The 16983-nt window shown below is 57.1% G+C and overlaps 1 protein-coding gene across 1 annotated transcript in view; it reads left to right on the top strand.

Moving 5' to 3' along the window:
• Nucleotides 1-1379: 1379 nt before the first annotated feature.
• AP3D1 (adaptor-related protein complex 3, delta 1 subunit) overlaps nt 1380-16983 on the top strand; it is a 36490-nt gene continuing 20886 nt past the window's right edge. The window contains exons 1-6 of the mRNA XM_012645432.1: nt 1380-1690; nt 9450-9545; nt 10521-10601; nt 11513-11593; nt 14096-14203; nt 15507-15636. Coding sequence (XP_012500886.1) covers nt 1595-1690; nt 9450-9545; nt 10521-10601; nt 11513-11593; nt 14096-14203; nt 15507-15636 — 592 coding nt within the window. The 5' untranslated portion in view covers nt 1380-1594. The remainder of the gene's footprint in view (nt 1691-9449; nt 9546-10520; nt 10602-11512; nt 11594-14095; nt 14204-15506; nt 15637-16983) is intronic.

Genomic DNA, 16983 nt, shown 5'->3' with positions numbered 1-16983 from the left:
CATATCATGGACAGTCTTTTGTGTCTGGCTTATCTTGTTCAACACTGAGTCTGTGTAATTCATCCACTTTGTTCTCTGTTGGCAATTTGCTTTTTTCATTGCTGCATAATATTCCACGACACGAATCTACCACAGTTTACTTATCTATTTTCTGCTGATTTTACATTTGAGTTGTTTTGGATTTTTGGCTGATATAAAGACAGCTGCTTTGAACATTCTTGTCCATGTCCGTGGTGGACGTATTCATGCATTCCTGTTGGGACTGTTGGGAAAGGCAGTGAAATTGCTGGGTTTTAGAGTATACAGGTGCTAGCTTTCCTACGTATTGTCAAACAGTTTTCCAATGTAGCTGCAATGTTTTATGTTCCCTCCTGGAGTGTACGAGAGGAGAGTTCCAGTTGCTCCACATCCCTAGAATACTTGATATTGTCAAACTGTGTATGTTTAGCCATTCTTGTAGGGAGCGCAGTGCTATCTTATCGCGGTTTTAATTTACATTTCCCTGATCACTGACGGTATGGAGCACCTTTTGCATATATGTGAGTGGCCATTTGTATGAACTCTTTTGTGAGGTGCATGTTACTCTTTTGCCATGTTTTAACTGGGTTGTCCTTTTTTTCGTTATTTGCAGGAATTTTTGTTTTGTTTTGTTTAACTTAATTCTGGATAAAAGTGTTTGCCAGATATATGTATCGTAAATATCTCATCCCAGTTTGTGCCTTGCTTTTTTCACTCTCTCAATGCTATATTCCCAGAGGGCAAGGACTCGGCCTACCTCACCCACTGCCGTCTGCCCTTTGCCACGCCTGGCACACAGTAGGATCAACGGTTATTGAATGGGTGGCCACGTTGAGTCCCAGCTCTGGGCTCACTTTCCTCCCGTAGGCATGTTTATCCCGGTCCTGCCCATACCACAGCATTTTGTGAGGCTGCGGGAAACAGGATTCGTCCACCCCAGCTTTGAGTTTTGGAGGCTCTCGGGCAGCGTCAGCGTTTAGATTCAGAGAAGGCGGAGCTGGGTCGTCTGCGGGAACTTGCAGGTTAAGCTCCACGTGGGCGCCCCGCCCACCTCAGGCCCCGCCCAGAGCTGTCACACAGACTAGGGGCTTCTAAGAGGCGTGGTTGGAACCCGGAACGAGGAAGTAGGTGGAGCTTCGGAGGCCACTGACCAATGAAAGCGCAAAGCTTTCATCCGTTAGGGGCGTGGCTGAGGGGACGGAGAAGGCGGTGCCCATACTGCCATTGGGCGGCCTGTCGTCGTCAGGGAAACGCGATGTCCCGGCGGTGAGGAGGCGAGGCTTCCGGGGAGGCGTGGCTTCCGGGGGCGGGTCGGCTGGGACCGAGCGCCCGCCGTCAGCTGACCGGCCGCCATCTTGTCCGCCATTTGCAAGCCGCCCGAAGTGGGAGTGCGGGCCTTGCAGAGCGGGTCGCAGCTGCCGCCGTTCACCGACCCCCGCCGCCGCCCTGGCCTGGGAGCTCGCCCCGCCTCGGCGGCCGGCAGCGCAGCGCTCCGCGGGCGGCAGGCGCGGCCCCCGGCCCCCCTCCCGGCTCCCGGCCGCGGGCTTCCCCGGGCCAGAGCCCGTCGGCCGCCGCGATGGCCCTCAAGATGGTCAAGGGCAGCATCGACCGCATGTTCGACAAGAACCTGCAGGACTTAGTCCGTGGCATCCGCAACCACAAGGAGGACGAGGTGAGCCCGGCGCTCCGAGCGGGGCGGCCCGGCCTGGTCGCCCACCCCCGGCCCTGCCCTGCCCTGCCCTGCGCGCCCCCGGCTCGCGCCGCTCCGGACCCTGGGGCGCCTCACACCTCCTCCCCAGCCTCAGTTTACCCCGCGGGGCAAAGGTCCCCGAGCAGCTGCTCTTGGGCTCCCGCGGGTGTCGAATCTCCTGGGGGAAGCCCCGGCCCCGCCGCTGGGTGGCCTCCTTCCTGTGCCTCAGTTTCCCGATTCGGAGGGAGATTGGGGCCTGCCTTGTCCCACCCGAAGAGACTTGCCAGGTCTCCGAGGAGAGATTCTCCAACCTGTGTGCGTTTCTGCATCACTTATGAAAAATGCAGGGTCCGGGGCTGTGCCCCAGGGCCTCCCGAGGGTCCCCTCCCTGGAAGAATGAGGCAGGAGGTCCCGGGCTGCTCTTGGAGGGTAAATGAGTGTCCACGTCGCTTCCTGGGGCCTGGCTGGGAAGCGGGCGAGGTCTCAGGGCCTTGTCTCTCGGGCGGCCTGTGACAGAGAGGACAACAGTGAGGGAGCAGCCCACGGCAGCCTGGAATGGGGAACTCGAAAGCCAGGGCAAGGAAATGGTTTTCCAAAAGTAAATGGTAACTGTGGGCACCTTTTCCTTCCCGCCCCTCCCTTCCCCCAACCTGTGACCTAGATTGGGGAAGAATGGGGGTAGTTAGCGGCCACCAGGCATCCAGCCTCATCAAAGGATGCCGGTGCAGCGGAAGCATTGAAAAGCCTCCCTCCTGCCTCTCGTTTGCCTGCTCGCTGTCCCTGAAGGGAGTGCAGCTGTCTGATACCCTGATACCGTGCAGGTCCCAATACCAGATGCTATCTCATCCTCACAGTGGCCCCCAGGAGGGGCAGAGAAGCTCATGAATTTTCTGGGAGGCACCCTCAGCGCAGGTCCCCCTCCCTGGGAACCTGACTTCTTGCCATGTTGTTGTTGCACTTTTTCAGAAGTGGTGTGACCTCCTCTGCCATGTCATGAGGTTGTATTTGTTCATCTCCACGGCCCCTTCCCGTCTCTTCCTTTGGTTTTGCATCCTCTGTAACTAACTCATGCGTGGTCTTCAGTTTCTTTGTGAGTGGAAAGAGGAGCTGATTGGCCCGGATTTTATTTACTGAGTGTGGCTGAGCACATTTGGGACGAGGCTTGCTCCCTGAGATGACTGTTTTGCACGGGTAGGAGCTCCTAGGCTTGCCCCCACCTTCAGGGGGTGTCCCTAAGCAGCTTGCTGTGGGATCTCGAGGATGGGCCACAGGGTCTGTCCGGTGGAGGACTGCACCCTCTAGTCAGGGAGCCTGGTTTTCAGGGGGCTGTGTGTGTCATCCCTGGAAGTCCCCTGGGCCTTGGTTTCTTCATTTGGAATTGGTGTGAATTGATGGCACCTTCCCCACAGGCTTGGGCCCGTTCAGCGGGGTATTGGTGGTGGAAACGTTTTTAAAAGCACAGGGCCAGGCTGGTGCTGGAAGTCCTTGAAAGTCCCAGGTTTCCTTGTGGGCCCTGCCGTTGGCCAGTTGGCAGTGCCGGCCAGGACACATGGTGCCTGGGACTTTGGTTTTCTCATTCGAAGACCATCCTTACGGCCTGGAGAGTGATCATTCAGGTGTTCACTCCTGGGATGTGTCTGGCTGCTGGCGTCTCCTGATTGGAGAGCAGTGAGTGACAGTTCAGTGACAGTTGTGGTCCCACCCTCCCCCCTGTGCAAAAGCAGCTACCGTGTAGACTGTTGTGGGTTCTTCCCTCCCACCCACGGCACCCGGAACAGATTGCTGACAGTGTGCTTTTTCAGCAGCAGTTTAATTTACAAAAAAGGTTTCCGTTTTATAATAGGTATTCACTTAAAGCTTCATGTGACATTGTGGAAACAAGGCTTAGCAGTAACTTCAAAAGCCACGTGGAAAGGCAGCGTGGATGAGTGGAAATGGTACGAAGTTTCGGGGACTTGAGTCCAAGTTCTTGGACTTCCTTACTGGGTAACCCAGGAGAGGCCCCTACTCTGTGTCATCATCTGTAACATCAGGTGGCAGTTCCTCCCTCCTTGCCAGCTGTTCTGACGATGCACAGTCTTCTGTCTTCTGCAAACGCCAGAGCGCCCTAAGAGGTTGTCTAGTTTGCTGTTTTCCAGACCTCAGACTGTCATCCCTTAGGGGGTTGTAAATTCAATTTAATGGGTTTTGCTAAGTGAGAAAAAGGAAGGCCAGTGCGGTGGCCCACACCTGTATACCCAGCACTTTGGGAGGATCACTTGAGGCCAGGAGTTCAAGACCAGCCTGGTCAACACAGCGAGACCCCGTTTCTAAAAAAAAAAAAAAAAAAAAGGAAAAGAAACTAGGAAATACTTGACTGTAGGCATGTAGAGTCACTGTCCTTTCTTGACACTTTGTTTCTGCGTGTGATTTGTGTGTGAGTGAGTGAGTTGGGTTACCATGCAAAAAATATTTCTTAAAATGAGTCCAAAAAGTTTGCAAAGTAGCGGTCCAATTTGCACAGTTTTTGGGCTGCTCGAGGTTATTTGAATCCTTAAGATACGGCAAGGATAATGTTGGCAGGTTGGGGGAATCCACCGAGCATGTCTGTTGCTTCTAAAACTTAGATATAACTTGGGAAAAAAACAAATGACCTTTAATAATTTATTCTCAGTTACTTTTCATATTTTGGGAAAAACTTTTATTTTGAGACAGGGTCTCATTCTGTCACCCAGGCTGGAGTGCAGTGGTGTCATCACAGTTCACTGTAGCCTCCAACTCCTGGCTGTTTCTCAGGCCATCCTTAAAGGTTATTGAGTTACTCCTTCACACTCTTGTTCCCTGTGGGGTCTTTTGGGGGGGGCGTCTGCGTGTATTTGGCCCCCACAGCACATCTTGGTCTGGCTGGCCACATTTCAGGTGCTCAAGGCCACATGTGGCCAGTGGCTGCCAGGTGGGCTTTGCAGCTCTGTGCCTGGGCCATCGTGGGCCTCAGGTCACGCCTCCCTCTCTCCCCCTGTTTAGTGGGTTTCCCTGGCTGCAGGCTTCCTCCTCTTCCCGCCCTGGGTAGTCTCCCTGGGCCCCGCCCCCTCGCCCTCTAGGCTTCCTCCTCTGCCTCTGCCCTCCTGCCCTCTAACCTTATTCTCTCCAGTTCCGATCTTGATACTCTGTACCTGTCTGTCCAGTTGTCACCTGGACATCACCACCGGGGCATCTTGGGCGCCCTCAGCTCAGCGTGTTGCAGTGGGCTCCTCCTTTGCCCCAACCTGTCCTTTCTCTGCCCTTCTTGGCTCTGGGAAAGCCTCAGGCCATCCCCATCACTCACCTCACTGAGCCTCTGCTGTCTTTTCTGGGCTTCCCGGCTCCCTGCTGCAGTTTTGGTTTGGGCCACTTTCCTGTCACACCCATGTGTTTGCAGAAGCCACCTCCTTGCTGACTCCTGACCTCAGTTACCTCCCAGCTCCGTGCCTGCCCCAGACCCCTGCGTGGGCTCATCTGCCCCGGCCGGCTGTGTGGCTCTCAGCCTGCGTGATCCGGCACCCTGCTCCCCTTCCAGCCTGGTCTCTTGTCAACCCCCTCCGGCCACAGGCTGCCCTGGGCTCCAGCCTTGCTGCGCTCCAGGTAGAGCCCCCAACCTGCCAAACCTGTAGACCTCCAGGCCTTTGTACACCTGTCCTTGGCCTGGAGTCCTTTGGCTCCTATACCTGCTCACATTTGGTCACTGGCCCAGCAGCTGGCAGCGGTGGGGGCTCAGGAAATGCCTGTTGAGGGACTGGGTGGTGCCTCCCATGCGCTGGCTGACTGGTGCGTGAAGCCATGTCTGCTGCGAGGTGTCGAGTTTGTGCAGTGTCCATAGCGAGTCCCTCCAGTGCCGCCGCATCAGGGGCCAGGCTCTGTCCTCCGTGGCTGGACCAGGAGCCTGGTGCAGGAGTCTGGTTCACCTGGGAGAGGTGGGCAGAGCACCCCGGGAGCAGATATGCACATGCCTCGGGACTTGTGAGCAAACTAAAAGGATGTCATTTCTGGATTTTTACCGCCCTAAACCAGTGTCAAAATATTTTCACGTGGGTATAAAAATTTACAGCCCGTTTAACTGATGTATCTGAGTGTTTATTTTATTAAAATTTAGTTTCATCATGTAGAATGGTAATTTAAAGTTGGGCATAATCGAGGGGTAGGAGAGAACACATGGCAGTGCTGACATTCTGTTGCCTCCAACCTCAAAGTGCTGATTCCTTGTGGCTCTGCCCAGTGCTCAGGCGTGTATGGCCTCTGCCCGTGAGAGTGTGCAGGGCTGGGGGTCACCCTGGCTGCTCCTCAGGGACTGTGACTTGAAGACTTGGCATGCCTGGCACTGGGTGACATTCAGGACGTGCTGGCTGGCTGTTGTTTTGTAGCAGTCCTTCTATTTTAACAGCTTCTGAGGAGAAAAAAGATACCAAGTTTGAACTGTTTTTTCCTTTCTTTAATAACATTGGCCATTCCGCTAAAAATCACCCCCCAGCCCCCATGCTGTTGACACTGGGCCACATCTCTGTGGGGTCTGCCCTGGGCACTGCAGGTGCTGAGCAGCGTCCCTACCTCCACCCACCCCAAGCCAGGAGCTCCCCTTCCCTCAGCTGTGACAGTCACTAATGTTCCCAGACATTGCTCAGTGTCCCCTGGGGGCGGAATCGTCCTCACGTCAAGAACTCCTGACCCAAGCTGATGGTAAGAAAAATCTCCCAGAATTCCCGGACGCCCTCCCCTTCATCCTGGCGCCCCCTCGTCCCCACTTTGCCACAGTGTTGTTGGACCCAGAAGGTGCATTTTCTAGATTTGCTTTTTTTCCCCTTCTGAATCTCTTTAATTATGAAATATGTGATGCATAGGATGTTGTATAGCTGATTATTATGGTAATTATCCAATTATTCCGAGTTCTATGAGTATAATTTCCTTAATTTGCTATAGCGTTATCACTTAAATTTGTGTCCCTAAACCGTAGAGCACCATGTAGCCGAAGGTGTCCTTTTTGCTGCCTGGCTTCCCCGGCTCCTTCCGTGAGAGCTGCGCTTGTCGCAGGTGCTGTGTTCTGTCGTGCGGCCACTGCGTTCACCGTTCTGTGCCCGTGGACACGGGGCGTTTCAGGGTGGAAGTGGAGCTGCTCCAGCCTTGCAGCTAATGTCAGCGGGGGTGATGGCCCCAGGCAGGGCTGGGGTTGGGTGGGGTGTAGCTGTGATCCCCTCCCTGGTTGTGAACGTGGTTCCCTCTCTCTAGCGTCTCAGCCGTCTGCGTTCTTCATGAAGCTCCTTTCACGGCTGTGGCCTCCTCCCTGGTCTGCTATTCCCATTCCCAGGGATTTTTTACAAAGGCGCCCTCTAGGCCCACGGCGTGCAACCTGGGTGGTGCGCAGCTGGGACGGCAGCGCGGGTGAGCTGTGAGCCCTTGGTCAGTCATACAGGCTCTTTGGTCTCCTGGACAGTCTGCCTCAGTTTGTCAGCAGGGAGGAGAGAACCTGAACTTAAAAAAAAGACAACGTGCCCCAGAAATCCTGATGTCCATCCAGGGTTGAAACGGCACATCCTATGGCCCCGAGGAGTTCATACAGAAAGGAAGTACGCATCCTGTGTTCTAGATTAAATTCCAGAATGATTAAATAGTTGCCGAAACCAGAGTCAGTGTTTCAGTGCTGCTTTTGCTCCGTGCGAAGTGTGAACTCTGCATGGACTTGGCTGAGATATTTGAGAAATTTCATCATGTTGCACCTCTAATTTCCTTTTCTTCTGTAATAAGTATCAATGATATGTAGCTATTACACTTTATGCCTTTTTTTTTTTTTTTTTTTTTTGAGATAGTCTCACTCTCACCCAGGCTGGTCATCACAGCTCACTGCAGCTTCCAACTCCTAGGCTCAAGGGATCCTCCTGCCTCAGCCTCCCGAGTAGCTGGGACTACAGGCACCACCACCACGCCTGGCTAAATTTTTCTATTTTTAGTATAAACAGGGTCTCACTCTTGCTCAGGCTGGTCTCAAACTCCTGGGCTCAAGCAATCCTCCCACCTTGGCCCCAGAGTGCTGGGATCACGGGCGAGAGCCACTACACCTGGCCTATTTATTTCTTTTAGCATCCGTTGGGGTATTGAAATGTGTCCTGCGCACGCGTTGTTCTGGGATCAGCTGGAGATCTGAGCTGAGTCCGTGTGCAGAACATGGGTAGGGAAGAGCCAGGAGAAACAGCACCGCCCAGCACTGCTGCTTTGCTTGTTCCCGGCGCCTGCTGGGAGTGTGCTTACAAGATGCTCTCGGGAGGCTTGCACTGGGAGGAGCTACCTGGCTGTTAGCAGAAGTCAGAAAGCCGAGAGGGAGTCTCAGGGTTGGGACTGACTTGGGAGTTCCCGGACTGCCTGGGAAACTGGTGGGCACGGGTCTGTCACGTTGTGTCTACCTGTTCGTCAGCTGGGTAACGTTTGACCCATTAGGAATAGTGCTAAGGTGAACACCCACGCGCTGGTTTTCAGGGTTCTTGGGCACACACATGGGCCACGTGGCAAGTCCCTGCTTAACCTCTGGGGGAGCCCCAGGCTGCCCTCCATTGCCCTCCCGCCGTGGGGGGGGCACCGACTTCTCAGCACTTGTGGTTGCCTTTTTGTTCTTGCCATTTTAAACCATTAACAGGCATCAACCTGTGGGGTGCAGAAAAGGGCCACCCATGCACCAGGGACAGGAGCTGAGGATCCCTCTCGGGATTTAGTAACTTGAAGCGTGTTGGAAGGATACGGTGATGCTTGTTCCGCTGCACTGCACCTGGGTCGTGAAATATTCAGCACGCTCCCTGAGGCTGGGACAGCGCCCGGGCAGCTGTGGCTCGTTCCCTGCGCCTGTGCTGGTGGCAGCTGGGGGTCTCAGGCTGGGTGGGGTGTGGTCCTAGGGTGACACAGGAAGGACTGGGGACAGAGGACTTGGGACAGGAGGACCTCTGGGAGGGGCAACGTGGCGGACAGTGCAGCGGGAGGAATGTTGAACCCCGAGGTCAGGGGCATGGCAGGACAGAGTCCTAGCAGTTACAGCTCTTGGTCCCATGGTCACATGACGGAGTGGGCTCCTCGTGCCTCACAGGGCACTTGGCATTGGGGGCTGAGGCCAAGCCCACCTCATGGGTGTGGGGCCCTCACACATCAGCTGACGGAGTTGTTCCTGACCCCGTGGTGACCACCCTCTCCTCTTGGGGAGTGCCGGGTTCTCTTTAGAGCCGACATGGTGCCAGCTCTGCCTGTCTCTCTCTCACGGTGTGAGAGCCCCACAACTGCCACTCCCAGAGGGGCCACTGTCTGTCACTCTGGACCTCGTGCGTCAGTTCTCGGGTCAGACTGTCTCGGGTGGTGTTCAGTAGACGCGCTGGGTTAGCAAGTGGGCTCCAGGGAATCAGAACACACCCGCTGCGAAACTCGCGCACAGACGTTCACGCAGCACACACCACAGCAGCCATCGGTGGGGGGATCCAGTGTGAGGAGTGGGCACACAGGGCAGGGTGTGTGCACCCTCCACCACTACCTAGTTCCAGAACGTTCTCATCACCCAGAAAGAAACCATGCCCTTCCCACCTGCTCCCCACCTTGGCACCCACAAATCCACGTCCGGTCTCTGTGGATCCGCCTGTTCTGGACATTTCATATAAATGGAATCTCACACTGCATGGCCTTTTGTGTCTGGCTCCTTTCCGAAATAGTTATTTTTAACGGTTTCAGCTAAACATTTGTAATTTTAATTATTTTCCCCTTTTAGGCAAAATATATCTCTCAGTGCATTGACGAAATCAAGCAGGAGCTGAAGCAGGACAACATCGCGGTGAAGGCAAACGCAGTCTGCAAGCTGACGTATGTAAGTGCTCCGTCTGCTCGGCGGCCCTGGGCCTGCTCCCCGGTGCTGTCACGCTGCCCTCTGCTCCACTGTGTGCCTGCCGTCCATCTGCGCATCAGACGTTCACTGGAGCCACTGCATAGAGCTCTTACGTCTGTGCTGTCAGTGAGCCGTGCAGGGTAAACTCGGAGTCCTGGAGAGGAGTGCTGTGATTGTCATGTGGGTGGGTGGCAGCACTCAGGGCGTGGTGGTGGCCCTGGGGGAAGGGGTCCTCTCCTGAGTGGAGGCTGGCAGGGGCGCCCCTCTCCTGCAGTCTCAGCTCCTGCCGGGAAGCCTGCTGAGTGGAGCTGGGGCTCTGAACCTTCCTGGGCCAGGTTCCCTGCCTGGCTACCGCACGTGGGCAGAGGACAGGCACCCCCCTCCTCGCCATGGCCTGTTTCCTTTTGGCAGTAAAGGGCTTGTCCAGGGAGTCCCTGGTGTTGGCCTTTGTCTCACGTAGCTGTTGTGAGCAGCCCATTCCCCAAGGGCAGTAGGGGAGTTCAGCCAGTGCACGGAAGCCTAGCTTCTCAATTGCAGGCATTTATCCTCTTTTAGGGTCTATTATTAGCCTGTCCCTATAGTTTTTAAAAGTAAGAGTCGTTTTTCAAGAGAAGAAAGAAAAGGCCCCAGGGGTACATGTCGGATAAACTTTGTGTGTTAAGACTGTGGATAGAGCTAGGCGGGGTGGCTCACTGCTGTAGCCACAGCACTCTGGGAGGCTGAGGCGGGAGGATCGCTTGAGCCCCGGAGTTGGAGGCTGCAGTGAGCTGTGACGGTCCCACTGCTCTCCAGCCCAGGCGACAGAGTGAGACCCTGTCTCAAAAAAAAGAGAAAGAGAGAGATTGTGAATGGAGTGTGTCCTTCACATGCAGGGAGGGAGTGTTTGATGTCATGGCTTAAGTGCCTTGTCCACCTTGGCTCATGAGTAAAAGTGACTGTGCCTTCCTCTCACGATAGTTACAGATGCTGGGGTATGACATCAGCTGGGCCGCCTTCAACATCATAGAAGTGATGAGTGCCTCCAAGTTCACGTTCAAGGTGGGCTTCGGGCCGGGGAGGCTGGCAGGGTGGTGGGAGGAAGGATGCCCCACTGGATGTCCCCACAGATCCGTCCTGTGGCCAGGGCCCGGCTGGCACGGGACACGGTCCAGCTTTCCTGAGTGGGCTGGTGCCGGCGAGGGGCTGCAAATTCAGATAAATGTGTAACTCCTCCAAAACCCAGCCAGACACTGGTCCCTGCCCAGAGTTCTCCACTTGTCAGCATGTTCTCTTGCCTCTTGGACATTTTCTGAGCATTTTTTGTTTGCATTGTAGTGCTCTCCCTCGTAAACAATTTTGGTTGTTATTTCCTTTCGGTATCATATAGGCATGTCTCTCGTGTCAGTAAACGCCCACAAAAATAATTTTTCCCAGCTGTGGCCCGTTCCGTGTATGGTGTGTGGCCTGGGATTATCCTGGGTCAGGTGAAAGCTTTCTTCACCTTCCATCGGGACACACCCTGCAGTGGCCTAGCGCCTCTGTGGTTCTAGTCTGAGGGCCCTGAGCCCCTGCCTGCGGGTCACGCTTGGTGAAGAAATAAAATGTCGTATTTGCTAAAATTTGTGGCAGCTCCCTGTGCACGTGTGTTTAAAGCGTCAAGTGTGTTTGGGAGTGTGGTTTTAGCTGTCACTTCAGCCCGGCAGAGAGAACTGAGCTGTCCTAAGATCCCAGACTCTGACTCGCTGTGGGAAGGCAGTCCCTGGCTGCCAGTGCGCTAGGGGAGTGTAGAACGTTAGCTGCAGGACCCAGTGGCTTTGACAAGCCTCAGTGGGAATTTCCTCCTCTGGAGCTAGACGAGACCTGGCGTGGTTCACAAGTGGCTTCCTGGCATCCAGCTGGTGAGGGGACCCACCGCCCACCCTGGCGTGGCCCCTGGCGTGGCCCTGATGCCGCGTCTGTCCTCTCCACAGCGCATCGGCTACCTGGCCGCCTCCCAGAGCTTTCACGAGGGCACCGACGTCATCATGCTGACCACAAATCAGATCCGCAAGGTAGGCCTCCCCTCATGCTCAGCGCTGGGTGGGTCTCCCCGGCCAAGCCTCTGTCTCTGTGCTGCTTTTCCCATCACACGCGTGGGAGAGCAGGAAGCAGGAGCCCTGGGCTCCGAGGGTCCATAGACCCCACGCCTGTAGGTTCCTTAGCAAGCAGGCCCGGCTTGCCTAGGCCGTCGTGTTTCCCAGGAGACACGAAGAGATGGCCTTGGTGGGTCAAGCTCTGCTCCCTGGCAGGTGTGCAAGGCTGGGGGGCTGCTGAACACCCCGCTTCTCAACCTCGCTTCCTGGAAGGCCGGTGGGCGCCAGGCATCTGCGCTGCAGTTGTCCTCTGGTCACCCCGCTGTCTTTCCATCCTGCCCTGTGGCAGCACCTCCCAAGGTCACACTCCCCTCCCTGCCCTCGTGGGGCCTTCCGTCCAAGGGCTCTTTTGAGCCACCTGACATGTGTACCTTTAGTCGTGTGTACCTTTTTTTTACATTTGAAATGGTGTTTGAAGACCACCGAGTAATAAATTTCCTCTTTGGCCCCAGCACTTTGCGCATCTTTTGTTTCCCCCTCATTGTGGAGAAGTCAGGGGTGTTGGGGAACCAAGGCCATGTTATGTGGGCAGCTTGTCCCTTTCCAGCCGCGGCCCACAGCCCTGGCCCTCAAGTGCCCAGTGCAAGGCTTACGCCCTCAGGAGGTGACCTGGCTTCACGGGCTGGGGCTCCCAGCATGCTTAGGGGCGGGCTCTGCAGGTGTTGGCCATGTGCTGCCGCCCTGCACGTGGGGCAGTGTAGACCCCACCACTGTTGGCCCTACCAGGCTCTCCGTCCTCAGCAAGGTTATGGAGCCGGGCATCTGCCTTGGCCACATGCGGCCTGTGGTCTAGGTGCCACGACTCCAGGGTCCAGCTCAGCCATGAGCGCTGGTGGGGTGCCCAGCAGGAGGGGAACAGGTTGCCAGGTGGGAATTGAGCCTTCCAAGAAGGGAGGGGAGAGGGTTGCTGGGGTGAGTGGCGGACAACAGGACTGAGGAGGGTGGAGGTGCGGTGTCCTGGGCGCCCAGGTGCCAACTGCCCAGCCAGTCCCCCGTGTGGGCACCTCGCTACGGCCTCAGAGCTCCCACTGCTTCCCCAGGAAACGCGCTCAAGGCTGTTCTGTTCCACCCAAGTGCTCCAGCCTGAGACTCCTTTTCCCGGGATCACACATTGCTTCTGCTAAATCAGGAGTGATTCAGGCGGTTAACCGTCATCTCTGCCGCTGTTCCCACCTTTGCCTGTCTCTGTCCTGGCCCCAGACTCAGGAGCCTGTCTGTGAGGCCACAGCTCTCGCTGCCAGTTAGCGATATGCTTCCTTTGTGTAGGATCCTGATGGGAGCGCACCCCAGGCGTTTGCACTCCTGTGTCATTTTAAATGAACCTGTGACTTTTGAAACACACCTCCCACAGGGGCCTGTGGTTGGGCTGGGGTCTCCTGGCAGCTTCACGAATACCTGGACATCTCCGGACACACCTTCCTTTCTGAAACTTCCTATGGCAGCCTCCCAGGGTCCCCGCTCCCCTCCTCTGGCCCTTGGGTGCATTGCGCTGAATGAAAAATCCAGTCACCGAGGGAGTGAGGCTGCCGTGCGGGTTCTGCTGCCGTCTCGCCCCTCGGCTGGGAGTGGAGTGGCTTTTAAAGCTAGTGTTTTCGTATTTGTGACCACAGAAGGCAGCTTGTAAGGTGTTTCTCAGCACACTCCTTACAAAAATCTCCCCAAGAGCAAGTTTGCGGGAGTGAGAGAATTTCCCCAGGCGTGCAGACCTGGGGCGTGGGCATGGGCCTGTGTTTGAGCCATTGCCGTGCGGTTGAGCTGGTGGAGCGCGAGTCCAGAGGAGGCTGTGGGGTGGCCGTCAGCTTCTCCTCGTGTCTCATGGTCCCAAGATAGAATTCTCCCCAGCCTGAAGCTTTTCCAAGCTTTGAGAGGGACCCACAGGAGTTATTCCTGGTCTCGTCCCTTGGTTGTTAGGGGGACAGGACCCGAAATGGTGGCAGTCTCTGGGGATCCTGTGCTGTGGGGCTCCCCGCCTGCTCTGTGCCTGGGTGATGGTCAGCAGGCTGTGCACTGGGTGTCTGCAGGCCAGGAGCTGCCCCTCGGCCAGGGGTGGGCAGCCCTGACCGCAGCCCCGGGACCAGGCCGTGCTCAGAGCCGGTGCAGCCTTTGCCCAGATGTGCAGTTGGTCAGTGGGCCTCTGTCCTGGGTGGCTCCACCTCTCAGAGACTGGGCTCTCAGATGCAGCACGTTCCCGTCCTCCTCAGACCCTGTCTGTCCCCAGATGGCCTGTCCTGGCTCCTCTTTTGGTGACAGTGTCTAGTGGGCTATAGTTCGTTCCTTGTCATCTAGAGTTAGCTCCAGAGCCCTCTGCGGCAGGGACGGGGGCAAAACTGTACCGCAAGTGGGTGTACCCCCTTCTGGGACATGCACGGTGACACATATCTACAGCACCCACCCGCTAAACCCCTCTCCCTCCCTTTCCAGGACCTGAGCAGCCCCAGCCAGTACGACACTGGCGTTGCACTGACTGGTCTGTCCTGTTTTGTCACCCCAGATCTTGCCAGAGACCTGGCAAATGACATCATGACGCTGGTGAGTTGCGAACATGCCCAGGTTAAAGTGTCACACCAAGGAAACTTGGCCCTGCGGGAACAGGCTGGGTGCAGGTGTGTGGCCTGGTGGGGTGGGGGCCGAGTCACTGTCACCCCCCAGCACCACCTGGTGGGCCAGGCCCTGGCAGGGACGTTGGTTCCTTGCTGAGATGCTGATGCTGGTGGCGGTCATCTCAGCAGCCACAATTTGCCATGTGGCCCTGTCTGCTCCTCTCCACCCCACGTAGCTCCCGGCTGCCCAGCTGGTCTTAAAGCACATGGCCCAGCCGGTTGTCTTCTCACAGGGGCCCCAGTGACCTTCTAGAACATGGAAGTCCCGAGAAATGGTAGTCCTCGGGACATCTATTGTGTGTCCAGCTAGTCCCCAGCTTAGCAGGACTTTTTCACTTACTAAGTGGGGCCACACTGATGGGGGAAGGGGGTCGTCTTCTGCCTCGGGGTGTTGGCCCTGCGTGAGCACCCGTCTACAAGAAGACGCGTAGATCTCGGCTGATGGTCTGGAGATGTTGGGCACAGCCTGCCCAGCTCTAGGTTGGACCCTGTCTGTCCAATTAGGGTTAGCAGCTTGTGAGGCCCAGGACCACGTCCATTACCCACCCCGCTGTGAGCCAGGTGCCCGGCCCGCCCCTTCCGCCTTGTACACCGTGGCCTCAGCAGAGCAGGGCAGAGCCGTGTGGTCCCGACAGAGGCTGTCTGGCCTATAGAGCTGAAACAGTAACTGGCCTTCACGGCAGCGTGCTCCCCGACTAGAGCAGTTGGGAGCCCACACGAGGGGTGGATGTGGATGCCCTGTCACAGTGGGCCAGGGGCTCTGTCAGGGCCAAGCAGTGGAGGGGTGGGGCTCCCCAGGCCTGACAGGTGAGGAGGGGCTCAGCAGGGACAAGAGGATGGTCTGGCGGCCAAGGGGAGGCCCTTAGTGTCCTGGGGGTCGCTGTGCTGTGGGGCTGCCAGCTCTGACCGTGCAGATGAGGGCTTCCCTGTGTGACTTTGCTTTTGCGCCTCCGCTCTTCCTCCTGGACCCCGGGACTGCTGGGGCAGGACAGAGGCAGGAGGGCCGGCCTCCAGGGCGCAGGCCTGGGCACAGGCACAGGCAGGTTTCCACTCCTCTGAGATGCTGCTCTGTGGTCCCTGGGTGGTAGGCAGTGTGGTGGGGTGTGTAGGCTGTGGCCGGAGGGACTGGGGGCTCTCTCCTCTAGGCTTTGGTGGTGAGACGCGGGCGGGGCGCGGGGCAGGGGTGAGGCAGGTGGAGGAGCCTGGTGCAGACGCCCCCACTGTCTCGGCAGATGTCACACACCAAGCCCTACATCCGGAAGAAGGCCGTGCTGATCATGTACAAGGTGTTCCTGAAGTATCCCGAGTCGCTGCGCCCCGCCTTCCCCCGGCTCAAGGAGAAGCTGGAGGACCCCGACCCTGGTGGGTGGATTTGAGTTCAGGTTGGGTGGGGCACCTAGCCCCCTGGGAGCTGCCACAGGGGCTGAAGGGAAGAGGTGGGAGGGCTTGCTGCCCGTGGAACATGCCAGGCTTTCCTGCCGTGGGGCAGCCTTGAGATGCAGTGGACAGAGCGGGGAGGCTCAGCGCCGGTGGCAGGTGGCCTCGGGTTCCTCCTAGGCCTGGGAACAGTGCAGTCCAGCACAGCACACTCGCGGTGAGGGTCAGGTGGCAGAGCCCTGGTGGGCGTTCCCCGTGGCCACAGTGTCCCTGAGCCAGGGAGGTTGGGAGCCTGCCAGATGGCTCCCGTGCCACCAGGCCACCTTCTGCAGTGCAGGGGACAGCTAGACGATGCTGTCAGACACAGGGCCACCTCCAGCCTCCGGGGCTGTTGAGCATTTGCAGTGTGGTGACTGAGGGACACAGTTCGAGATTTTATTTCACCGAGGTTAACTGACATTTAAACAGTCACCTGCGGCCCTGGCATCCACTGGGCAGCATGGCCCGAGGCCACGTGTTAGAGCCTTTGGCTTGTGGCGGGCACTGGGCAGGGGTCTGTGGGACTGAAGCCGGCCAGTGGGAGCCTGCAGGCCCTGCCTTTGGGAGAGCAAACCTGACCTGCGCAGGAGCTCAAGTCTGGGCCAGCTCCTCCCTGGGGCGCTGGGCTCAGTCAGATCAGGACGGCTGGGCCGGTCCCAAGCCCTGCACAATGGTGCGCTCCAGGCCGATGGCCGGGCAGATGTTTCTGGAGGCTGCCCCTTCCCCACGCAGAAACCCCCAGCCCCGTTTTCCTCCCTGACTTGACGGAAAGAGATGGAGCCAGAGGGCCGGCCTTTGAGGCTATCCCAAGTGTGCAGTGACGCTGGCTTGTGCTTGTATTGCGCACCTTGCTGTGCAGCGTGCGTCGCAGGGTCCTGCTGCTTTCCTGTAGCGCCACAAGCCCTCTGGGCCTGCTGCCTGGACAGTTTGGGCCTGGGCTGGTGTCCCCGTCCCCAGGAGGAGGTGGCAGAGCCTGTGCCACGAGCTGGGGTTCCTACAGCCTGGTGGAAGCTGCCACAGACACCAGCACCTCCTGTTGGTTGGGAGGACCGTGGCGGGGTTTTCAGAGCTGAGAGTTTTAAAGCGCAGAAGGGGCAGGAGGCACATAGCTCCCGGGACAACCCACCGGACTCCCGTTCTGCCTACAGCCTCCGCCCAGTCCAAGCCTGTTCCTTCTCCTTGGCTAGCCGGGTTTTGTGTCTGGGGCTCTCCTGTCCACGGAGAGCTGCAGGGGACCTGAAGGCTTATTTTTCTCCCTCAGGTTTTTTCTTTTTTTTTTTTAATCATTAAAAT

This window comes from Propithecus coquereli, unplaced genomic scaffold (genome assembly GCF_000956105.1).
Source record: "Propithecus coquereli isolate 6110/MARCELLA unplaced genomic scaffold, Pcoq_1.0 Scaffold232, whole genome shotgun sequence".
NCBI lineage: Eukaryota > Metazoa > Chordata > Mammalia > Primates > Indriidae > Propithecus > Propithecus coquereli.
This window is presented reverse-complemented; position numbering and strand designations above follow the sequence as displayed.